The following is a 26,021-nucleotide window of genomic DNA, read 5'->3' on the forward strand; positions in this document are numbered from 1 at the left end:
TTCTTCACAGTCTAATTAGGAGGTTCTACTAATTATCACTAGAACCACCTCAGATTTTCAGCAATCCTTAAAAATTAACAGCCAGTTCAAGAAGGATATTGGGGGCAGTACCATAAGTTTGCCCTGATCTTATATTCTTCCACAGACATCAGCTTAAAGACACAGTAGACAACTAAATAGACACTGTAGAAGGACTTTCCAATTGATCCAGGTCAGTTGTTCTTATTTTAACTGTGCCTTGTATTAAATGAAAGAGAAGTATTTGAAAGCAAACCATATGTGATACGCTCTACATACCTGTGGGTACTATAGCTTCAGATAAGCAGAAGCTCTTGCCACATACACAATTACTGGGTGGATAGCTTGTTTCCCAACTCTTAATTTATATACCAACATATAAAGAGAAAGGTTTGCAGCCAATGGCAGCTCCGAAGCACTCCTCCTGTTCTGCCCAAGGCTGAGCTAAATGAAAAGTACCATTACAGAGCATACATGGCTTTTGCTATATTAATTGAACAAAACTGTACAAATACTGAATGTGAGGGAAGAACACAAATTAGCAAAGGGAGGTTGGATGAGAAGTATAAAACCATATACAATTGACTTTCAAATTTGTCTCCTCCGTAGCCAGGCAATTAAAGTCAAAGAAAAGAAACCACTTCAATTGCCCAGAGGCAAGTACAGGCTCTACAGCAAGGAAATGAAAAGAATGAGAAACAATAATTCTATTTGTCAGAGATGCTCTGCCCGGAAAGGATTAAATGCACTTTCCTCATTTGAGGAAAAGTGGGTATACCCAAAATGTCTTAGTCAAAATCTGCTTAGTCCAGCAGGACATATTTTCCCATGAAACTTCTTACTGAGAAGTTACTTTGGCAAGGCAGTCTGCTTTTCCAGGAAGTTTAGCAGTGAACGGTGATTAAAAATACCACAGTTCCAACAACACTGGTCAGTTCTTCTGCATAACATCCTCAGTCTGCGGATTAGTGTTGTATCATTGCCTGTTTTCAGCAGGAATCATTATTATTCTTTCTGTACTTCCCTAAGACTATGCAACACCTCTTGGCAGCACTCATATTTCCTCCTTGGACTTCTTGTAACAAGTATAAAGGCAAAATGTATACTTGCTATCTGTGACTCCCATTGTTGTGTTGTAGACTTGCCTAAACTATTAAATATCAATCTTACTTTCTCCTTCACACCACATCAGTGGTAGGTACTAGTGACAGAATCACAGAATCGTATAGGTTGGAAAAGACCTTTAAGATCATCGAGTCCAACCGAAAACCTAACACTACCAAGACCACCACTACACCATGTCCATAAGCACCTCATCCAAACGTCCTTTAAATACCTCCAGGGATGGCGACTCAACCACTTCCCTGGGCAGCCTGTTCCAATGCTTGATAACCCTTTCAGTGAAGTAAAATTTCCTAATATCCAGTCTAAACCTCCCCTGGCGCAACTTGAGGCCATTTCCTCTTGTCCTATCACTCGTTACTTGGGAGAAGAGACCGACCCCCACCTCTCTACAACCTCCTTTCAGGTAGTTGTAGAGAGCAATAAGGTCTCCCCTCAGCCTCCTTTTCTCCAGGCTAAACAACCCCAGTTCCCTCAGCCGCTCCTCATCAGACTTGTGCTCCAGACCCTTCCCCAGCTTCGTTGCCCTTCTCTGGACATGCTCCAGCACCTCAATGTCTCTCTTGTACTGAGGGGCCCAAAACTGAAGACAGTATTCGAGGTGCGGCCTCACCAGTGCTGAGTACAGGGGCACGATCACTTCCCTAGTCCTGCTGGCCACGCTATTTTTGATACAAGCCAGGATGCCATTGGCTTTCTTGGCCGCCTGGGCACACTGCTGGCTCATATTCAGGCGGCTGTCAACCAACACCCCCAGGTCCTTCTCTGCCAGGCAGCTTTCCAGCCAGAAAATCAGTACAAAAAAGTGAACCACTGTTAGAAATCACTTTTGCTAATAAAAGCTTACATTTTGTTCCTAGTGTATGACAGTACAGAGAAAAAGCAGGAAAAGCAAAATGGGGAGTGAGTGAGGAAAACAAGGGGGAACCAGTACTCTTTCTGCTTAGTCAGTTTCTTGGTCAATTTCCTAGTGGTTTGCCTTGACTAGCAGGATGTTTGGTTCCCTGCGCTAACCTAAAGGTTAAAAAAACCATGGATTTAAGAGATGGGAACCAGCTAAGAGGCACACAGCCACTGAATAGGTGGTTTGTATCACTGACATTAAGATTAGCTAAATTTGAGGTGGCCCCATTTGCTTTCCAGATTAGGTTAAAAAAAAAAAAAAAAAAAGTTATGCGGAAATTCCTACATTTCCTTCCACAGGGTAACAGGTAGACTTGAAAGACTTTTTAAATGAAAAACGGAAGTTTACTTTTCTTTCTACATTCTTAGCAAGTGTATCTGACTACATTATATTTGTATCTGGGAAAGGTCCACTTTCAGAAAGAAAATGCAGACAAATATAATTACTTAGGTATTAATAAAGATTTCTAGATATAAGCTCTGAAAAATGTAATCTGACATAACAGACTTCGAAATATAAATTAATTATTTCAGCTCTAACACTGTAGCAGTCTGAGCTTGTTAAATTTCAAGCTTTTCAACTCTTTAGTGAATCAGTTTTGATCAAAAACTATGACAGATTATACCTTTACAACAGTTCTGCTTACTTATGTAGATTAGTTCCTTTTCTTAAATTGCCTTAACTGGAAGTAAGGCTTTATAAACAACACAAATGGACATCACTTTTTCTGTGAACTTTGTTATACTGATCCATCAAAAGGAACTAATCTGTACTGTTCTAAAAACATACAAAGAAACAAGTTGTCCATGCTAAAGAAATGTTTAAGTAGTTCTAAACAACAGATGGGATTAGAAGGATTATAGAAAAGGTTACTTCTTAATATGAGTCATTTTAAAAGAGTGAACTCATCAGCCATTGAAGTAGTTTCCATTCAATCTGTAAAATATATAAAGTGGGCACAGATGGAGAACATATTAATTTACAACTGGAAAGCTTTCTTAAAATTTGAAAACTGCTTAACCTCTATGCAAGCGTTAAGTAACTAAGAATGTGTATCTCATCATACATGTTAATTCTCTCTCTCTCTCTTTTCTCTCAAGGTTTTCTATTCTCAGTTTCAAAATCTCTGCAAAAGGTAGAAGATGAAGATATGTTGCTAACCACGTTAAAGCTAGGAAAAACTCTTCAAAACGGAGATAGAACTGCAAACAGAGGAGCTATACCTTTGCTGAAACATTATAAGACTGAAGACAGCAGTGTTTTGGACGAAGAGGATGACAGAAACATGAAGTTTTTGGTGAGTTTTCAGGTTTACATTTTGGCTTAATTGTAAAATGGAAATTCTCTTTATAGCCTTTTAGAAACAAGTACAATAATTTAAAGCAATAACCTGGTGAATATACAAAAATATCAGTTTAACAAAGTATGGCCAAGAATAAATTTTCAACTGTAAGTATCTAATTCCAAGATTTTGAATGTGTAACTTGGACAGTTGAATAAGAGAAATCTGATTTTTACAGAACTATATGTAGCCAAAACTTGTGGGGGAAAAAGCCTGTATTTATGTTTCATTCAGCATGTCCCTATATGCAGCAACAGGTTTTTAACTTCACCAAGTATAAGACTCATTATTTTATCATGTTCTTAACCATAAAACTATTTCAGCCAAAGATGTAACGCAGGTCATTACTTTTAAAATATCATTTGAAAGACAAAATACTTGCACTGCTGAGTATGAAGTATAAAATATCAAGTACAGAAATTGAACACAACTGACTTTAAATAAACTGCTACCCTTGTTTTCCCTTAAAACAGGACACAGGTTCCAGACATGATTTCTTAAATCATGTTATGCCAATCAACTTAGGTAGAAAGCAACTACCTTATCTTGCACTGAAGGGAGCCATGGCTTTTCCAGCTGACACTGAAATTCGAAACATTGAATCAATACAGGAAAGAGAGACTGCAGATGAAGAAAATTTAGCTAAATTCCCTATAGGAAGAAGGGATTTTGACAGTAAGTATATCTTCATTTTTACACGAAACTTATATCATTCTGGTAAAGTATAATGCAATGTCTATACAGCAATTTGATAAAGGTTCATTTAAATACTCCATGTCATGTTTGGGATTTCCTAGGGCTGATGAAATCTTGCATTTCCAGTTTACATCTATTGTGATTTGGTGCACAGGGGAGGAAGCATTTGTTAAATTCATATTTCCAGAGGCCATAAAGAATTCTATCTATTTGATGATTTAAACTTTCAGATTTTTTTTTCCTGTAGTGCTCAGGTGTATGCTGGGAAGAGTCTATCGACCTTGTTGGCAAGTCTGAAAACTAATGATCTACACAACCTTCTTTGAAGATTAAACGTTTTATTATGAATTTAATGTAATTTGAAGTTACTGGGTTTTAGTGTGGCTATACATATGCATCCAAAAATACTTTCCCATCGCATTGTAGAGGGAAACATAATTCATTACCAAAAAGAACATAGCTGTAATTACTAATGATGTACTGTTATCAAAAAATAAAAGACTCCTGCATAATCTAGACTTCTAAGTATTTGTCTAATATTACACACAAGCTACTTCCACTTATTTGAGTATGAAAGGAAGCAATTAATGAATTTCACCCTTTTCTCACAAAATTTTACAACTTCTGGACCAGTCAATGTACCATGTATGTCAAAACAAAAAAACCTTATAGTCAAAAAAAGTGAGTTAATTTTGCCTGACCAGCAATCAACTTATTCTTGCTTGCAGTTTTGCTGTGTTTTCTCTTTCCACCGATTTTGCTGTCCAATTCCTTCTGAGGGTTGTTTGAAGTCTTAAGTCTTTTAGCATTTTTTTGCAAAGATGGTTCACTTTCCTTATCACAGATTACTTTGTCATTATTCAAATCCATCTGTTCATTCTTGGAGTTCTTGTTTCTTGGCTGACAATTCAGCTTTCCCATTTCTGCATAACTTCTAGTCTGGTGAACATTTTCAGAAATAGTTCCAAGCATTGGTACATCAAGACATGAATTCATACCTTCTGTCATGTAAGAATATCAAAAAACATATGTGAAGAAATAAAAAGTTACCTGCAATTATTCATCCTTTTTCTATCAGAGAACTGCCATGTGAATTTTTTAATCAAAACTAGTGCTTTATCAGTAAAACAAAACTATGCTGGTCATTGCAGTTACATTTGCTATGCGTTCATAAGCATACTGCCAACTTAAAATGACATTGCTCAAAACCATATAATAGCAACTAACTTCGGGAAGTGGATTTATAACTTTAAGATATTGGAAAAGATGTTTAAAGGGCCTAGAAATTATATATATGATATGTTTTATAGTAGTACAACAAATTTTTCCCTTTTATGAATGGCAAAAATACAAATTTTACTTAGCTTACTTTTGTAAAATAAGAAGAAACATTATGTATGTAAAATGTATTAATTTTTTTACCTCAAGATAGCATCAATACAAATTTTTCAAATAGATTTATATTCTCAAAGCATTAGCATTACAATTTTAATGCAAAGACATTTAACTGCTCATAGCATACACAGAGGACTGAGACATCTTTTTTTTCTTGAAAACATATTTATACTTGGGTTTTACTAAAGCCTTGTTTGATAACATTTGAAATACCAGCTATCACATTTATTTACTCAATCCTACTACAGCTTACCTATGAGATATCCAGCTTTTAAATGTTGCTTTGGTGCAGGATGTATGCAGGTTGGAATTTGGCTACTGCTGAGGAAATGCTGACCTTTTATTTCACTCAACTCATTTTTATATGTACATGCAAACTGAGATTTGATTGAAGATTGCTTCATCTGCAAATAGCAATCCAGTATTAGCTTTAATTATTTACAAAAGTAAAAGACAACACCTGCAGGACTAGTAAAATAATAAGTTTCCCCATTCTTCCATCTGGAAAGCTTTTAGGTCATGTAAGACACCAGAAAAATTAGTATGCTCATATAAAAAATATTTATGAAGTATTCATTTACAAAGTGTAAAGGTTTTCAAGAATACTAATAAATTATTCTATTAAAGTCCTAAAATAATTTTAAAACCTTTTTTCATCTCTTTCAGAAAGTTACATGTTAACTTTTAAAGCTGTCAAAGCCCCCTCTTTTGATAGACTGCAGACTCTACCGTTTTGAGTAGCTGTCATAGCTACTACAGTCAATTATCATATTTCTACAGGTCATCATCTCCGAGATGTCAGTAATATAAACTAAGCTTCAATATACTTATACCTAAAACTGGAATATAAAGTATTATTTCAGATCTATCTTTGGCAAATTTCAGATTTCCCATTTACTCACAAAATAAAGGCATTTCCTCATTGAATGCCAATGTCTAACTCCACATTTGTCAAAACATACCCATTGTGCTGGTTTTGGCTGGGATAGAGCTAATTTTCTTCATAGAAGCTAGTATGGAGCTATGTTTTAGATTTGTGCTGAAAACAGTGTTGATAACACAGAGATGTTTTAGTTGTTGCTAAGTAATGTTTACACTAGACAAGGACTTTTCAGCTTCCCATGCTCTGCCAGGTGCACAAGAATTTGGGAGGGGCTACAGCCAGGACAGTTGATCCAAATGGGCCAAAGGGCTATTCCATACCATATGACGTCATGCGCAGTATATAAAGCTGGGGAAGAAGAAGGAAGAGGTGACATTTGGAGTGATGGCGTTTGTCTTCCCAAGTAACTGTTATGCGTGATGGAGCCCTGCTTTCCTGGAGATGGCTGAACACCTGCCTGCCCGTGGGAAGTAGTGAACGAATTCCTTGTTTTGCTTTGCTTGTGTGCGCGGCTTTTGCTTTCCCTATTAAACTGTCTTTATCTCAACCCTCGAGTTTTCTCACTTCTACTCTTCTGATTCTCTCCCCCATCCCACTGAGGGGGAGTGAGCGAGCGGCTGCATGGTGCTTAGTTGCTGGCTGGGGTTAAACCACGACACCCATATAGCGTAAGCTGCCAGAAATCTACAGTATTGAAGAACACTTTTGTATCTGGTTCTGCATGCTCATCTCCACCTCCTAGTCTTGGAAGCAGTGAACCTAGTCTCATAGCACAGGCAAATCCAAATATTTGGTTCACTACAAGAAATTAAATAAAGTTTTTCAATATATTCAATATATCCATATTTAATGGAATCAATGGTTACAGGTCAAAATTCCTCAGTTTACACTTAAGTTACAGCTTCACATCAGCTTAGAATTTCAGGGTCAAGCTTTCTAATTTCTGGCCCATTTACCACAAATGCCAAAGACTCTGCAAGACAAACTCTGCCCTCACTTCCATTTGAAAGTCTACTGGATTATACAAAAGATGTTGAAAGGTATAGCACAGAGCAGATAATTACAATATATTAGGATTTTTAGCTAATAATTCTATTACAACAGCACAGGTGAATTCAAATAAATTCGAGCTGAACAGGTGCTACAGTACAAATACCAGGAAAAAGAAAAAGCAAAAAACATTGTAACAAAATAAGTGTTGCTATATATATAGATAACAGAATGATTTGTCAAATAAAAGGTTTACAGCCACTTTTCCAATTAAAACGTTTGCATTATGCAAGTCTACTTTTCTTCTTAACAAAAGCATGTTTAAATCTTACAGTTCAGGTTTGACCCTTATAGATATATTTTTCTTCCAACTCAAAATCTCAGATTTAGACAGAAAGAAAATGTTCCCAGAAACCTCCTTTCACACAGGCCTTCATCCACAAAATTCAGTCACAACTTATGCCACTTTCATCAGATACTGTTTTCATCCATATAAGCTAACAGACTGTAGCTTTTTACCATTGAGATACAACTTAAGTATCTCTTCATGATACTGCAGTTGGCCAGGTGAACACACCTACAGTCTTTTTGGAAAAAATATCCCATTTATTTACAGAAATGTAGTTTTTATTTCTGACTTAATATGTCTGTACATATATAGTTTTACTGTAAACTCAGTATTCCCTTCAGGAGTTAAGACGACCCAGTTTTCCTAGTTGCCCATCACTCCCAAACTTCAATTTCTCTATGCCAGATAACAGCCTGAGAAAGAAAGGCAGATTTAACAGGGAGAACTAGCTAGCCTGACTCTCAACAATTCTAATCTTTTTTAAGTGTTAATCTACTCTGTACTTAAAACATTTACCATAAAGTAAGACTATATACATAGACATTTACAAGGTTTTGTGTGCTTCAAGTTTATGCCTTAGCTCACCAAGTCATTAAGTGTATGTCATTAAGTTTATACTCTTTTCAGAAAGTGTTTTGAAGGATAGAGGAGCTATACCCAGAATAAGGTTAAGAATTTGAAATAATTAAAAATGCAACTCCAATCTATTTTAAACTTAATCAACATCCTATTGTACAGTTACAATAGAATATAAGGGGCTTACATTTTCTTTAAGCTTAAGGTTACTGTAATATTAATGAAAAATATTTTCCTGTATTTGCTATGTTTCTTAAACACTTAATCTTAATTCTTTAAAATTCCCTCAATTCTTAATTATTGTTCAGCAAATGACACACATGAAAAACTATGCAACAATAACTTGCAGAGAGTTCTATCACATATTCATATTGCAAGAGGCAAATAAGCTACAATTTGTGCTGAGCTGATGAAGATATAATAAACACAGCATGAAGAACATCAAACTGGAGCAAGAAAGCCTGATAGTTACCATTTTATAATCAACAATAAATCCAGATATTTTTTGGGACATCAGGATTTCTTTTTACCACCCCCATCTGACACTTCATTAATTCAGTTTGCAGGGATTAGAATATGCAGAGTCAAAGGACAGAAGTCAAGTTCAAATACCGAAAAACCTGCAGCACAAACCCATCTCTCTCTTTCAACTTCACTGAAGCTTGAAATATGCCTCAAAACTTCACTGTGTATTGCATCACATACCATTTAGTCATTTGCAATCAGTGTACAAAGCTCTACCAAATATGACTGTTTCAGCTGATGCTAGTACTAATCTAAAGGGTATACATAAATCAAGAGTGCAAGGCTAAATTTCCTGAAGCAAACTTCCCAACTAGTCTAGGAATGTATATTCACTACTAAAATCAACTGTATTACACTGAGTGAGATAGCAATAAGTAAATGTTAATAGCCTGAAGGCAGAACAAAAGAGCACAAGTCTAGTGCTGAATTAAAAAGCAGCAGTTCACTAGAACGGTTTTAAAGAAAAAAGAGCAACTTAAAACTTGATTGAAGCACACATAATAAAGCCTGTCAACAACTTGAAATAGCCCTTAGAAATTAGAGTTCTTTTACATTAAATTCCCTGAAATCCACTGCTTTGAGGGCACCATCCCAATGACCCACAGCTCTGGGAGAGCAAAAAGATGTCAGGAGCTCAATTTGCTAATCAAGTAGTTGCACACAGATGGCGTGCAATGAATTCAGACTTACTATCCCCTCGCCTCTTCACAAGCAAGTGGGATGTTGCTGTTATCCCTATACAAGGAAAGAAATTCTGCTGCATTTCAGAAAAAGGGGTTTGCTGATACCGCTGTTCAGCTGGAAGAAAGTATGATAGAATTTAAGACAGTGTTTCAGCACATGTAGGTCAATTAGTAGTCCTAATGAGTAGGTAAAGCAGGACATTCTCCCACCTCGACTTCTATATCTAGAGAAGTTTCAGTTGTTCGAGATGCCAATATAAAACATTCACTTTTATATGAAATATCAATGGTGCATGCTCTATTTATTTCTAAAAGTTAGTTGATAATCTATTCCAGATCTCCTTCCAGCATCTGCATACAGATAGTACTGCCAATATTTAGTCAGTAAGAATGTTGAGATTTGGTTTTTATACACTGGAATGGCATAACAGAATTTGAAAACCTACATCAGTAACAACAAACACATGTTTTTATTTTCTAGCCAAACAATTAGAGTACTATTTGGAAAAGAGATAAAAAGAGAAAAAGTCTTTTCTCCACCCTTTCCCGTGTCATTTTAGAAAAAACTATTAAAGGTAAGTTGAAAGAGAAAGTTGAAAAAGGGAAGGGAGTGCAAAGGGAAGAGTAACAAAACAATAAACGGTAAGTACCGTTGCCAAACCAAGGCATCGTGTTATTCAAACATGAAAAGTGTCCTGAATAGCTCAGGTAATAGCAAGCTTTTATTGTACTGAAACTATGAAATTTTTTTAGCATGACATCGTACCAGCCTTTTGCTATCCCAAATTAACCTACTACTGTTTGGAGAACATTTAGCCTCAAATCACCTCATTATTGGATTTCGAAAGTACTCAAAACTCACAGCTATGGATCCTAGGAAAGTAGTTTAGCAGTCTTGTAGAAACAAAAATGGTATTTTCTACACAAGTGTGGTTTATCAACTGACACTAATAATGAAGTCTTTCTTCAGATTTTGTGCTGAACATAACCTTTTCCTCCCCTCTGCCTCTCTCTTCCAGATACTCATTTTTAGCATACTCCATACACGTTGAAACTACTACTCAGCTTAGTGTTCTCCATAATTCTATTCCACTTAGAAATAAATATCTCTTGCTACAACAGATGAGACTACTACCTGAAGAAGATTGTTTCCTCTATTACTATGAATTTTCTGCTTACAATTATAGTGGACATACAGAAAACTCTTGATAACTTCCTGTTGATAGTTTTCCAAGTCACAGTTTATTTGTACTGGAATCACAAATAGGCAAAACAATTCTCTCAAGTAACAGCATTTAGAGAACTAAGCAATGAAAAAAAACAGCAGTGCATGAAGGTAGATATTAAGTCATTTTATATAGGCATGAAGAAGTCACATGAGAAAGGCAGACTGGGATTTTTTGCTTTGTGGAGCTTTTTCCTTGGAAGGATTTCTATACACAGTAAAATTACAATGAACTTCAAGCATGCCAAGATTTGTTAGAGTTCTTAAGCCACAAATTCTTTTTAAAACTAAAACTACAGTTATGTTCCCAACTGGAGGGAAATAGTGCCTCATATACAAAAGGTTGTCTCCAGTTACATTAAATAAAAAACATGCCAAACTACTGAAATTCCTTGCAGCTGTTTCAGGGTAAATGTGTTAACAATGCAGCAGGATTTCTAACACAATGTATCAAAAGGCCAAAACAATCCTAAGTTTACAAAAAAAGATCTGTTACTCTCTCATATATCGCATGCTCACAGACTAATAGCTTTTGTTCCTTTCTTCTTAACTCCTGAAGTTCTCAGTTTCACTGAATCCCATTAGTCCAGGAACAATATTTTACCTACAACTTGAAAGTCTAATTAATCTTTTCTGGTGCAGAAGAAAGATGAAAATCTTATTATGCAACATTTTTGTTGTCTTAAGTTGCTCTTTCACCTAAACAAAGCGTGTGATTGTAACAGTCCTTCCATTCCTCTCTCACCAGTAAGCAGGACTTACATAACTCCATTGAAATCAACAAAATAAGTAGTCAAACAATAGGGTATCTACCCATTTCAGATAAATGGACGTATGATTCAAAGAAGCAGACATAAGGTTAGATGAACCCTTTTTAGATAAAATACCTCTCTCCTGTCCAATTAAACTCTCTATAAAGTATTTTTCTATAAAGTATGTATAAAGTATTTTTTATAAAGCAGAAAGGAGTGGTAAGGACAACTGACAACAAGAGACATAACTCAGTAGATATTCTACATACCTTTCTGAATTAAAGACTACTTCCACAAATTACCATTCACCAGAAGACACTTCACTTAAACAATAGATAACAAACTTGAAACTCTATACTGTCTCTCTAAGGAAGACTGAGTTTCTTATTATTACTCTTACCTGCTTCTGCTGGAAGGAATGGAAAAAAACGCAACATGCTAGTTCCCCAGACTTCTTTCTCCTCAAGGGATAAGAGCGACAGCTTTGCCTCCCAACAAATGCCATTACAGTTAGGTGATCTTTCTGCATCTCTTCCAGTATTTAATAAGGATTGAAAGACAAAAATATTTCTTTGACTTTCACTGTTGCCAGGAATTTGTTTTGGCACAAGGGAAATACCCACAGATTTATTTTATTTTTAAACACCAATTCCAGGTCATAGCTACCTGTTTACTTTATCCACTCTCCATATTTTTAGATGCTAAACATACATGCATGATGTTGTGCCTTAGGTCTAGATATTATCAATCTGCACTCCTCCACATAATTCTGCAAAAGTTGAGAGATCAGTTCATCTTAAGGAAGGAGAGGGCATCATGATTCCCCCCCTTCTTTTCTTTTTTTTTTTTTTTTTTTAATTTAGAGAAGTGTTTCTCCTTTCAATTCCTAGATTTTCCTAAATTTCTTTATTCAACACATACATCTTGATGGGACTCAGCATACAACCATACTAATCATCACTACTGTGTTTTTCTTCCCCTCTCAAATATAATGGAAAATGAGACTTTTATGGGACAAGTTCTAATTAGAGATCATGAATTTGTACTATAGACTAACCATCCAGCTAACCACCTATCAGAGGTAGCATGGAAAAACGATCCTTAGGACAATTTTATGGAACTAAAGCTACCATCACACATACTGCATAAGAAACTTCTCAGAAGAATCATTGACATTGAGAAGAAACATCATGTTGCTATTGTCTTATTCAAAAAACATATGTATTTTGTCTCTTCTGAGTCAATTGTTAAAATGAGTGTATTATGCATAACAAAATTCACAACTGTGAATTTTAAAAGCAGCCTGCACACATTTCAAGATGGTTGTAATGAAATAATAATGAATACTGATATTCAATGTAAGAAGGTGATAAATATTACTACAGCACTTGAGATCTATGGTCATGGACAAGGAATTCATTGTGCTATGTGCTGCACAGTAAAGGCAGAACAAAATTTATTTCTACCAAGAGACATTACAATCCAAGACAAGAAATATATGGATTCATAGAGAAAGGAACTGAAACTAGTCATTGTAATGGGCATCCATCTCAACACAAAGCACTGCTAAGTTTTGGGGAGAGGTTGATTTAAAGGTACTGAAAAAGGTTTTAAAAGGAGGCTAATGAGTTCTGCAGATACCTATAGGAAATCTCTTCAGCCATAAGAAAGTATAAAACAGCTGAAAAAGCTAGTCTGAAAATTAACAAATGAACAATGAAGATTGGTATTGCAGGCTGAATGTAAGCAAGGACAGATATCTCTAAGCAGCTAATCAGAAACAATCAATGGGGTGGGATGGGTGAAAACAAGTAGCTTGTATCTACTACAACTTAAAGGAACAGATTGAGATGCAAACAGAAGAATGGCATCTAGCGTCTCATCACTTTGATAACTTTTTGTACAGCAATCTCAGTGAAGAAAGATAGGCCAAAGCTGCAACTGTCAAGTTCAAGAAAAATACATGGCAGCACATCAAAAAGCAAAATGAACCTTTAATAAATTATAGTGGAGTGGACATATGGATAGAGAAGAATATATTCCAGAGGTGTTACGGAGTGAAAAAGTAACAGGTAGGATACTGTCCTCAATGTTAAATATACCAGGAAAGATAGACGTACCAACTCAAGATCAACAGCTGGGTATTCACAGGATGGTACAGAAGTAACAAAAGATGTCAGTTTTGACAGAAGGGACGCTTAGGTCAGATGTAGATCTGTGAACTGTTCATGTAAAGATGATAGCTGAACTTCTGTTTGTAGATGTATTCATCCACAAAGAAGGTACTGAAAAAGAAAAGAGAAAGACAGGGCCCTATAAAGTCTTCATAGAAAAAGGAAGAAAAGGAAGGAGAAGAAATATGCAAAAGAAACTCTGTAGAAATTGTTAGAAAGGTAGAAAGAAAACCAGAAAGAGACAAAATGAAAGATGAACATTTCAAGAAAGAAAATAGGATTTTATGTGAGAGGATGGAGATCAAAGATGAATGGCAGAGAACTATCCAAGTTTCAGTTAGAAAAGTCATTAGCTGTTTCGCAACAGCAATTTTAGTTCACTGGAAGGAGAAGCAAGACTAGAGTGAACATAGGAATACCAGAAGAATAATTCCAGACTTCACAGGACCATAGTGAAGTTTAGATGGCAATGTTTGGCTGATACACGGAAAAGAGAATTGCAAACATAATGTGAAACACTTAGACATCTTATCTTGAGTAAGAGGACTCTGTGCTGATACATAATTGAGGAACATTTACACTCTGAACTGCTTGATTTTTATTTTCATTTTTTTAAATGGAAAAACATCTTGAGGTATTCGGCCTCAGTTCCATGCTGTACTTTGTCTCTCTGGTACAATAGGATATACTGGAAGAAAGCCACAAAGATGACTGATTGTGATTACTAGAGGCAGTTTAGCAGCCTCAATGTTGCTCTAAGATATGAGCTGTATAGCTCCAAGCAGCTGTTCAGTTTAACATGTTAATTACATGTTATCATCCACATTGTTAAAGTAGGGGAAGAGAGTCCACCATCACAGATATAATCTACAAAAGATAACACTATAAGCAAGCTTTACAGTCTTCTAAGATGCCAAAGAAAGTTTAAAAGTATGAACCACAAACTTTAGACCTGTTGCTTTTTCTCTTTGAATTTGGGTTTTCATAAGACAAAAGGTCATTTATATTTCAAAATAATCATCCTCAACTATACTAGGCACCTGCTGAGCATCAAAATCAGTTCTAGAAGTTGATTGAAAGATTTCAAAAATTATTGGCTAAAAACATTAGATGTTTCATTCTATTTTGCTACAGGTACATTCTCCTTCATCAATCATGGTGAAACAAGACTAGGACAAGAATCCTACAGAAAAAGTCAGATTCTTGTATTGTATTAACAAGGATCATAGGAGTCACAGAACCTTTATTAGAGTCAGGCACTACAAAAGCAGCATAGGAGACTGTCATGATGAACCTTTGCATGCAATTCCTGCTCCTGAAGTAGAACTCATTCAATTATTCAGAGACCTTTGAAAGAACTACTATTTGCACAGAAATTATGGTAGCTAATCTGGTATTTTTCACTAGCAAAAAAGTATATCCAAAAAAACCCCCATAGTTTCATAATATGAATCAGCCTCGAGACTCATATGTTTGATACTTTGTGTCAAAAACCTTGTAAGTTTCCAGAAAAGGTCTCAAATGTGACAGGTATTACTTTTAGATAATAATTTTTATACTTTGATACTGAACACAGCTGTTCATTAATCCAAATACAAAACCTCCATTTAGATAAGAAAACTATGTATTTCAATGTATTATGCAAACAGCATATCACATTTTTGCTATTTGATGAGTAAAGCTGCAATTTAAATATGCTGCTTATTGTGAAATTAATATAATGAAGATCCTTTATCATCTTCAATCTTTCATAATTTGCCTATTAGTTTTAAGCTAAATTTCACCATAATTAGTGCACGTATCCAAAACACCCATCATCCACCCCACCCGCATTCCAAAAAAAGCTCGGAATGAAGTCGGAGTATATTTAAAACACATGCTGGAAAAATTAACAGTGCTTCTCATTTTACTTCCTTTTAATGACTTTCTACTTCTCAAACATGTAATATGTTAAAATTCCCCTTATGTCCAGTGGCAGAAAGATATCTTCCATTGTGCTGTTCTAGAACTAATTCTGATGGCTTAAAACACCTCTGTTTCCTTCCTTATATACTAATTACATTTGTGTTTTTACCTGTTGTCAGGACTAAGTTTGTAAAAAAATATTAAGTCACTACTTTTATTTAGCTCTCTGTTGAAATGCTGTGGAAGATACAAGCTCTATCTCTTTCCATAGTCCCAACGTTCAAGTTCAACAATTCTGAGGGAAAAAAGACCATGTAAAATGCAGGACACTGGAAGACTGCAATTTTCAGAAACATTGAAGTTGTACTTGTGAACAGTGCCACTCACAACACCAACATACTCTTCTAATGTTCCATTTCATCTACAAAATAGCAAACATTAGCATATTTTATTGTTCACAAAGCAATGTTATGGAAATATCCTCAGAACGTCACAAATAAAAAGCATCCCAAAAAATGCAACAAAAAAGTCATTATTACACTTTTAGAATGCCTATATTATCAAAACTGAAATCAGGTGCCTGTGTTCAGTTTTATCTCGTTTTTCACATAGCTTCAGTTTTATTTCTATAGGCCTGAAATACACAGATGGTTAAATGGAGAGATATAGATTAACTCAGTACATCTCCATTAAGAGATCTTCATTAAGAAGTACTTTTAAGTTTAAAGTCTTTCGCTTCTGGAGTTTTAGATATTTCCATTCATATTACAACACTGCTTGAGTTGGGCCAATTACCACAAGTTAATCACAATTACATTTCTCTAGCTATGGGATACATTTCAGCCAAGTATTTGATAATTTTAACACTGTTATTTTCATTTTAGCGTAATTATTTCAGTGCATCTATAGTCACATAGCAATTCCTACACAATACCTTAATTTTTTTTTCCTCCATAGATTTCTGAATACGTTGTCTAAGAGGTTTTGGAGAAGATCCATTGGATTGTGCTGGAGATCTATATTAAAAAGAGATAAGAAGTATTTAGAACATGTAAAAGCAATTAGTTAAGAAAAATGTTACCATACCAAGTTCCTCAGAGACAGGAAGGCAAGTATCTTCACTCTCCAAGCCTTACTTTGTTTTCTTCCTTCCTAAGTAACCACATGTAGTCTGACAACTGAAGACACCATAATGAAACCAAACCTACAGTTCCAATTTCTGGTATCATTTTGCAGAATGTTTACAATATTATAGTTCTGCAGCCACAGTGTTATTTGTAATGCTGGTGATGAGTTACCAAGTCACCATTCTACTTACACCCCCTTGAATAGCATCTGGTTGACATCCAGCATAATTTTCCTCATATTTACAGACTTTTCAATAGAAGTACTCACACAAACAAAATGCCTACACCCTCCTATATTTCCGTATGTGAACAGTTATGTACATTAATTAAAAACTTTGATGCATATAATGCAAAAAATTATTGATGCATATAAAAGAGGACTTTTTGGTCTTGAAATAAGAAGAACTAATCTGTGCATCTGTAAATAATTACTTCTCCATCTATGCTTATGGGAGGCCAGTGTGCATATGAGGACAGTTTTTTAAAAAATAACTCATTCTTTATTTTATTTATTTAGCTCATTCTATTCAATCATTCCATAAATAAAATTTATTTTATTATAGCTCATTCTTTGTTTTATTTCTTTATATTTGTCTGTGGTTCAAAATTTCTGCAGGACCTTGCAATGTTTTTGCTATTTAAATTGCCAAAATATGTAGCTTCAGCACGCTCCTGTTCTATGCTGTTGTTCTAGTTCATGAGTCCTCTTTGTAACCCGTAATGACAAAATTCTCAGCATCCCACTTTTCCAACAACTGATGATTCCTCAGGATAAGCAACTGATTTAATTATCACTGCTTCTCCAGTGCATGGATATGTTAGTTTCCTTTTCAGTGCCCACAGAAATGGATTTTCAAGAGATTCTTTGTTTTATACACCAGATCAACACCGGTATTCCTTAAATAGAAGGAAATTTTAAAAAGCAAGAAAAGAAATGAGCAACTAGTAATGACTGGCTTTAACATTAATAGGATAGGAAGATGATAGGAATGATATGAAAAACAGCAGAAAAAAAAAAAAATTCCCCAAACCCTGAATACCTGTTGAACCTGCAAAACCAGAAAAAGACAACCTTTATTGCAAAAAGTTATGAAAATACTTAATCCATGGTCATGCAAATTTTAACTCTAAAATATAAATAATATCATTAATTATATCAGAATTACCTTACTTTGATTCAATATCATCATTACATTTTTATGTTTGCTTAAAAAATGTAAAAATACTATGGGAAAAATAGCACACTTCTGCCTTGCATGCAGCTTCAAAATGCAAAAAAAAATAGCAAGAGAATTTTATTTGAACTTCTATAATACATATCTAAAAAGAATATTTTCCAGAATATTGAAATGAGATGCTTACAGAAGGAAAATATTTGACGGATATTCTAAAGGACAGATTAAGTAAGAAAAACTTCAGCTTGGTTAGGATGTTCTAAAACACTGAGGATCTATTGTCAGTGCTTACATTTTCAGTTCCCAAGTACACGTGCGTTTCACAAATTACAATGAAAATATTTTTAATTAAAGAAAGCCAACAAAAAGTTAAACAACACAGTAGCTGCTTCTCAGCAGTAGCTTTTTTGCAGGATTTCAGTGCAGAGAGATAAATCTGCCCAATTGATCTAGAAGTTTATTAAAAGAGTAACAAAGCAAGAAAAAATCCTGAAATGCTGACGTTTTGAAAAAGAGGTGCTCTCATTTAACCTCAGTCTTCACCTGAAAACTAACAGAGCTCTCTCAAACTGACCAGAACCCAGACAAAACTACTCACGAACTTTAAACATATTTTGGGATTCTTCAGTAATGAAGTCTCTAGAAATAACAAAAAGCATTGCAAAAAAACTCAAAACAATAACTACCATGTGATCAAAAACCATAAAACAATAACTACCATATGAGGTGACCAATCTGATACACAGAATCAGATTAGCAAAAAAGAATCTGAAAACTGCAGTGACGTTTACTGCCAAAGGTACTGCCATTTATCCTGTAAACTGTTCCAGATTTACTATTAACAATAGATTGGCAAAAAGACTGCAAACACTCTAGATCAAATATTTGAGACATAAGCATTAACAAAAAAAGTGCTGTAACCATAGAGGTGCCTGTACATTGATGCAAGTCAGAGTGACACTTTAGCTACTATCCTGTGTAGCATTAATGTGTTCAACATTCAAAGCAATTGAGCCTTACAGTAAAGCTGCTAGAGAAATACAGAACACAAAGATTTGATTCTTTGTTTCATTTCATTTCAAGTTTCATTTCAGTTTTCGCTAAGTTTTTTATTCCTAAACCAATTATTTAGTATCATAAATTCAATACTTTGAATAAATTACTTCTAAATCAATTTTTTAAATGGAAGCATACAGATAATATTAAAAAAATTATATACTAGAAAGTAAAATCTAAAACAAATTGACCACTCAGAATTACTAAGGAAAACACAAGAATTGTCTAGATTACAATATAAATTCCCAGACAGCAATACCTGCTTACATGTACACCAAGAAGATTTTAAGTCAAACAAATGTCTTATCCCTTTGGGGAAAATTCAAGAAAATTAAGTCAGCTGAAAAATCAAATGAAGTAAGTGAAACCAAAGCACTCAGTGGGCACTCTTATTCAAAAATAAGTGGTTTAAAACCCATTTTAAATTATAGAGTTACTTAAAAAAAAAAAAAAAAAAGATTTCTAGCTCTGAATAATAGCAGTGTTTAATTCAGAAGAATTCAGGTGGGCCTTGACTCCATTCACATAGAACATTAACCTAAATCTGATTAAGCTCCTTTTCATTCTGTTAAAAATACAACCACAATGAGGTTTATTAAATTAATGAACCAATTTAAAAAGTGATGTGGATCAGTTTTCCTGAATCTGAAGTAATAGAAAAATAAGAGACTGAAATCAGGGTTATTTTGAGCTTGTTACATAATGAAATCGAAATGTATAGCTACAGCTATCCACAGATATTTAAGAAGTGAAAGAAATATTCCACAATAAGTTGTACAAGCTGCCTTTTATATTAAAAATGATTACAGATTTATTTAGAATTCTTAGTAGTGAAACTATTTTTTTTAAGTTTTATTAGAATGTGCTTGTTCCTTTGGTTTCATAAAAGAGGTCGAACAATAAATCTAATGGAGCCCTTAAATTCTTCGACTTTTGAGATCTTCCATCTTCCAGTTTAGGACCTATCACTGTTTTTCTCTTTCCTTGCTGTTATCCTCACAACCTGGCACCTGTACATTCTGATAGTGGTGTTATGGTGGGCTCTCATGGAAAACAACTGCCACCAGCATAAGAAACACCCGCTTCTTCCCCACTTTTCCTACCCTTTCCATTGCAGCATTTCTTGTATGTTAGGGAACCCAAAAATGTATATGCACAGAGCTTAATAAGAAACTGGCCATGCAGCCCCTGCCCTGATGAACAGATGCTTCAATCACCGCTAAAGGCACCAAAAGCAGGGACAACCAATAAGGGGTTTGAGCAGGTCCTTATAAAGACAATATAGTTACCCTGGGAAAAGCACTATTGGGGAACCAATCACTGTACTACAGAGGATGCTTGTCTGGGAACCCTGGCTGCTTTACTTCCCAGATGGCCATCAGAAAGAGTTTTCTCTTTCCTCTCCTCTCCCTCCTCTTTTGATTTTATTCTTCCCCAAAAACAACTTTCACCATTAGAGTAAATGTATGCCATCAGCTACAGACCCTACTAATAAATCTTCATGCATGTGAATGTTCCAACATCCTTTGTGCAATACCATCCTGATTGGTGGATCATGATGTGAAACACTATTTAACTATTTAAAACTGTCTCCATGAAATAATTACTACATAGGAAGAAAACAGGATATAATCCAAAAATCTCTTGTGTCATAGCTAGACAAAGGAGGCATATTCAAATTGAATAACAATCTAATTAGCTACTGATCAGAAAGTATTTGAACTTAGGAGTTCAAACTTGAGGGGTATTTGGAAGGTTTGTTGCAAAGGATATTCCTTCATGGGTTTTGTGCAGCCCAGAAATGTACTAGCTCAAAAAGTCCATATTACAAAAGTATCTTGAAGATACAGAAAATGCAAATGAGGAGGCAGGATACTTTTGAGAACTTGAGAGTGTTGTAAGAATGCTTTCGCTTCACACCTAACCTCACAACAGACTGCACTTTGGTCATTTGCTTTGTGTAAGTAATACCAATGCTTTGTTAGCCACTCAGTATAAGATCTTGAAAAACAAACAAACCCAACACAAACACAAAAAACCTTCTAGTACTCACCTGAACAGTGTCAAAACAGAGGTGATTCCAAACAAGTTTAAGCTTTCGTCATCATATAATAGTTCTGCTTTGTTCTGGGTAGGAGGATTGACAGCTTCTTCATCCAGAAGAACTAGTAAGACCTTTACAGTATCTCTGCCACAATACACAGTGCCATGATTTATGGAATGCAATTTTGGCTAAAAGTAAATAAAAATAAAAGGAACATACAGCAGGAAAGGTTAGCAAGCCAGACCAAGAGCTAACCTGCAAAAGCAACCCATATCAACACAAGGTGTGCGAATCCCCTCCTTCCCTGTCGCAATAAGCATTTACAGGGAACCTGCCCATGGGAAAGTTTCTTCCTCATCCCAAGCAATTAGTAGAGTTTAGATCACTGCCAGCTGGAGGTATACACTGATGAGCAAGTCACACAGATAAATATACAAATCTGTGATGAAACCATGCAGCAGAAATTAACATATTATTTTCTCACAACCAATTTGAGTGCTATGAGGTACACAAACATTCTGGTGAAGTCCAACTCCTCTGACTAACTGAATCTGCTAAAGCAGTTGGTTAAAACTGAGATTTCCATCAAGATTTGACAACAGAGGTACTTGGCACAATCTCCTGTTGTTTGGAACAGGATGAATTCTTCATGATTTTCCACAAGAATAAAGAATTCCTTAAAGAAAATAATAATCCACATCTGGAAGTGCTCAATGCTACAGTCAGCAGTACAGATGTAGAATTCCATAGCCACTATGGGACTGCAAGAATTGCAAGTTTGCTATATTTTTCTTCAAAAGTACTAGGAGTTCCATAGAGAAATTTAGTGCTTAATACACAGTAGTAGATTTTAAAAACTATAGGCTTTCTTATTTACCAATACACAGAAACATTGCATAGCCTGACTTTGTTCAGAAGGACAGGACAAGCAATGAACTGCATTTATCTAATCAGTTAACTGCTTTTAAACACAGACTTGAAAAGATCAAACTCTATTTCTCTCTCTATTTGATTACATCAATTAGTGTATGTAGTTTTCAAGAAACCATAGCAACACATGTCAGTCAGTTACTATAAGTTATAATCAATAGCTAGAAATAGCAATTACAGAAATGGTTGTTACTTGGCTTTACAGAATTGGCCTATTTCAGTACCATTTAATTTCCTCAAAATTTATTCTGAACCTCTTCAGTCATTACATCACCACATCATAGATTTTTATAAAATGTCATGTGTGTCACGGTAAACTTGTCTTAATGAGAAAAGTACAAATTTGGCATCATCTTGACTGATTATACACAAAGGAAAAAAATAATCTTTAGAATATAACATAACATCCTAACTGCCAAAAGATGACCTTCTGAAATCTCATTTACTACAACAGTGACTTGTACTAACTATGGACAAAAATCCTATTGTCCAAGGCACAATAAGAACTTTAGGCAAGACAACAATCCCTGCTATAAAAATCTTGTTTATTAGTAAGCTTAAAATCACAATTCAAATTATTTTTTCAAGAAAATAGTTGATCAGTCTTTCAAGGGTAGTTACCATTAGCTACTCCAGACTATTCTGGTTAGTTCCAGAAACACCAGCCAGATTCCATTTACAGTAGTAATTTTCTCAGGAAGAAGTTAATCATAATTCCTATTAGTCACTCATGCAGGCTTTAACACAAAGTAGTGCTTCCTGCTGCATGAAGTAATAACTTTTCCGGGAGCTCTAGATTCTTATAAAACAGGTATCTGCACGAAAACTGAGCAATGGTGGAAGAAAACTGCCAATGCCAGGAGAAAAGCAAATATTTTTCTAGCAAAGTAACTCTCTTCAGGTACATTTTATGAGGAAGCAGCCTTCCCAGGAGCTAGTGGAGGCATCATTTTCAGCTCTATAGTTAAGATCATATTTTAAATTTGCACTCAAAGAAATGATTCAATCTCTTATGTACAAAAAAAACATAACATCCTATCAAAACCAGAACTTACTCTGAATACAGAACAATTTTTCTGAAAAATTATAGCATCAGGGTTTGGGGGTTTCTTTATAAAGTAAAAAACAAAACACAATTAAAAAAAACAAGCTATATGTGAAACTCAGCACAGAGCATTAACCTTTGCTGTCCTGAGATCTTAATGGAACAATACAGATGCTCTTTTTTTTTTTTTTTTTTTTTTTTTACACAGCTCCAATTCATTTGGAAAACTTATGGGGTTTTGTTTGTTTTGTTTGTTTTCTTTTTTAATTAGTAATGGTAACCTACCCCTCTATATGCTCAGTAAAAAGTTCTTCCACACCAAGCTCCGCTAAAATATACAATTTACCATCAGTCTCTTAACATTTGTCTAAGCTTCCTTTTCCACCCCTCAACTCTGTGAATCACATATTTAAGAATTATCCTTAAAATATACATTCATCACACAATCTTCACAAACTTCATTTACGTCAACAAAAAGAATTCCCCACACCAAAATCGGAATATCATCATCAGAACACCAACAAAGGCAGACAATTTACACACACTCCACCCCTCGTCCCTTCACCATAATTACAAAAACAAAAATTCCCCACGTTTATTCCTCTCTAGCAATGTTCAGTTCACATTTTGCCCGTTACCTCTCCCAATTACTGTCCTTATCTCTAATTCCTCAGGACCCACATTGGGCACCATGAAAGACTGTGGTGGGTTGACCTTGGCTAGCTGCCAGGTGCCCACTAAGCTGCTCTATCACTCCCCGTACTCAACAGGACAGGGAGACAAAATATGATGAAAAGCTTGTGGGGTCGAGATGAGGACAGGGAGTTCACTTACCAATTATCATCATGGGCAAAACAGACTTGACTTAAGGAAATTAATGTAATTCATTGCCAATTAATCAGAATAGGACTGCTCCCTCCTTCTGAGACTCAACTTCACTCCCAACTCTTCTACCTCCTTGCCCTGAGTGGCACAGCAGGATGGGGAATAAGGGTTGTGGTCAGTTCCTAACGCTTTGTCTCTGCTGCTCCTTCTTCCCCACGCTCTTTCTCTGCTCCTGTGTGGGGTGCCTCCCATGGGATACAGTCCTTCACGAACTGCTCCAGCATGGGTCCTTTCCACAGGGTGCAGTCCTTCAGGAACAGACTGCTCCAGCATGGGTCCCCCATGAGGTCACAGGTCCTACCAGAAAACCTGCTTCTACATGGGCAGGTTTTCTCCACGGGCTACAGTTTCTGCCAGGAACCTGCTCCAGTGTGGGCTTTCCACATGGTCACAGCTTCCTTCAGGGCACATCCACATGCTCCATCATGGGGTCTTCCACAGGCTGCAGGGTGGATATCTGCTCCACTGTGGATCTCCATGAGCTGCAGAGGGACAACCTGCATCACTATGGTCTTCATCATGGGCTGCAGGCAAATCTCTGCTCCGGTGCCTGGAGCACCTCCTCCCCCTCCTTCTTCACTGAGCTTGGTGTCTGCAGAGTTGGTTCTCTTGTGTATTCTCAAATCCTCTCTCCCAACTGCTGTTGCACAGCATTTTTTTACCCTTTCTTAAATGTTAGCACAGAGACACTACCACCGTCACTGATTGGCTCAGCTTTGCCCAGCAGTGGGTCCATCTTGGAACCAGCTGGAACTGGCTCTGTCCAACATGGGCACAGCTTCTGGTGTGTTCACAGAAGCCACCCCTGCAGCCCTCCCCATTACTGAAACCTTGCCATGTAAACCCAATACAGCACTAGATTTGTCAAGCCAAGCAGCACATCAGTCACATCCAGACCACAGTCATCTCTGATGGATCTCAGTTGCATCCGTACTGTGGTGAGTATGGATGGACTGTAGTGAGTATGGTGAAAAGGATTAGCTAAAAGCTCATCATCCTCTGCTATGTACTCAAGTTTCCTCACTGAGAAGAACTATAGTAGAATCTGTCCATCCACTAAGAGATGGCATGTTCCAGCTATCAATTAACTTAAACTCAAGAACTGGCAAAAGCTTCAACAAAGAACCACAGACTCACAGTATATAATTAAGTTCATAAGCTGCCCTCAGGTGCCCATTTTGAGAAAAATATTAACTTCACACTGCTCTCAATGGGATTAAGTATTTAACCACATTTCCTAACAACATCAGAATACAACCATCTTTGCTATCTTCTACCTCAACAAGGATACTGGTGAACATTTCTACAGAGTCATTAGGCTATGAACTTCACCTATGGAGAACAATAAGAAACACTAACCATTTTGGAAAAGCCATTTTTTGGTGAATTTCTCTGAAGAATGAAGTTTTATTAAAATAGTTTTACCTGGCTTATAATTATCTAAATTTTTAAAAATTTTATCAGGAATACAAGTAGCTAAATACAGAACTGATAACAGTGATCAAGTTTTCAGATGGGGAAGAGAAAGAAATAGAAAGATATGAAAGGGAAACAGGGAAATGCAGCGATGAAAGAGTCAGGGGAAACAGGAAAATGAGGATAAAATATATACTCCAACTGCTCAGTGGAAACACACATTTTAACCAGTTTAAGTAGCCACTAGGGTCTGGCTGATTTTAGCTCTCATAGAAAAGAAAAGGCATATTGGAAGTCTGATTAAAATTTGTTAAAAATCTTATGTTACCATGGGGTAATTCCAGTGATTTCACAAAACAAAGCATTCTAACAACGTACACACATTCAAAGCGTCTATAAGTTTTAAAAAGTTTTATAAAAAAATACATGACATTAGATATTTTATAAATCAACAATGTAAAATAAAAAATTAAAGCTTGTTGATGTTTTCATCACAAAAAACATCATAATATAAACCTGACTAAATTCAAAGTACAGAAACCACAAATAGAAATCCTCTATTCTGCTCTTCACACCTGACTTAATGATTTTAGTTTCATGGAAAGAATCAGGATATTTAAAGTTCTTTCATAGTTTCATTAGTATCTTGAAACACTAAAAGAAAAAAACTTACATGTTGATTGTTTGGGGTTGTATTTTTATTCCCCTCCCACTCCACATTTCACCATGGTTTGGACTTCTTCCATATTTAACCTTATTTTGAATGCCTTACCCTTAGAAATACTTGATGCTGAGCTAATTAAA

General features: G+C 35.7%; 2 protein-coding genes across 7 annotated transcripts in view; one reads left to right on the forward strand and one right to left on the reverse strand.

The window, feature by feature from the left end:
• Positions 1 to 1,931: 1,931 nt before the first annotated feature.
• PARPBP (PARP1 binding protein) overlaps positions 1,932 to 26,021 on the reverse strand; it is a 58,428-nt gene continuing 34,338 nt past the window's right edge. For 5 of the 6 annotated variants that reach the window (XM_075502776.1, XM_075502767.1, XM_075502756.1 and 2 more), the window contains 4 exons: positions 20,951 to 21,129; positions 16,474 to 16,555; positions 5,731 to 5,881; positions 1,932 to 5,083 (listed from right to left, as the gene is read on the reverse strand). In XM_075502776.1, coding sequence (XP_075358891.1) covers positions 4,755 to 5,083; positions 5,731 to 5,881; positions 16,474 to 16,555; positions 20,951 to 21,129 — 741 coding nt within the window. In that variant the 3' untranslated portion in view covers positions 1,932 to 4,754. The remainder of the gene's footprint in view (positions 5,084 to 5,730; positions 5,882 to 16,473; positions 16,556 to 20,950; positions 21,130 to 26,021) is intronic. The other variant, XM_075502748.1, reaches the window with a different exon arrangement.
• PMCH (pro-melanin concentrating hormone) lies at positions 3,093 to 4,114 on the forward strand. The gene is made up of 2 exons (XM_075524278.1): positions 3,093 to 3,341; positions 3,860 to 4,114. The coding sequence occupies exons 1-2, from the start codon at positions 3,093 to 3,095 to the stop codon at positions 4,112 to 4,114; spliced, it is 504 nt and encodes a 167-aa protein (XP_075380393.1).

Source organism: Mycteria americana, chromosome 1 (assembly GCF_035582795.1).
Source record: "Mycteria americana isolate JAX WOST 10 ecotype Jacksonville Zoo and Gardens chromosome 1, USCA_MyAme_1.0, whole genome shotgun sequence".
Taxonomy (NCBI): domain Eukaryota; kingdom Metazoa; phylum Chordata; class Aves; order Ciconiiformes; family Ciconiidae; genus Mycteria; species Mycteria americana.

Coding starts and splice junctions, on each gene's coding strand:
- PMCH (XM_075524278.1), top strand. CDS start 3,093: ATGTGTATCTCATCATACATGTTAATTCTCTCTCTCTCTCTTTTCTCT. Junction 3,342..3,859: donor ACAGAAACATGAAGTTTTTG/GTGAGTTTTCAG, acceptor CCCTTAAAACAG/GACACAGGTTCCAGACATGA.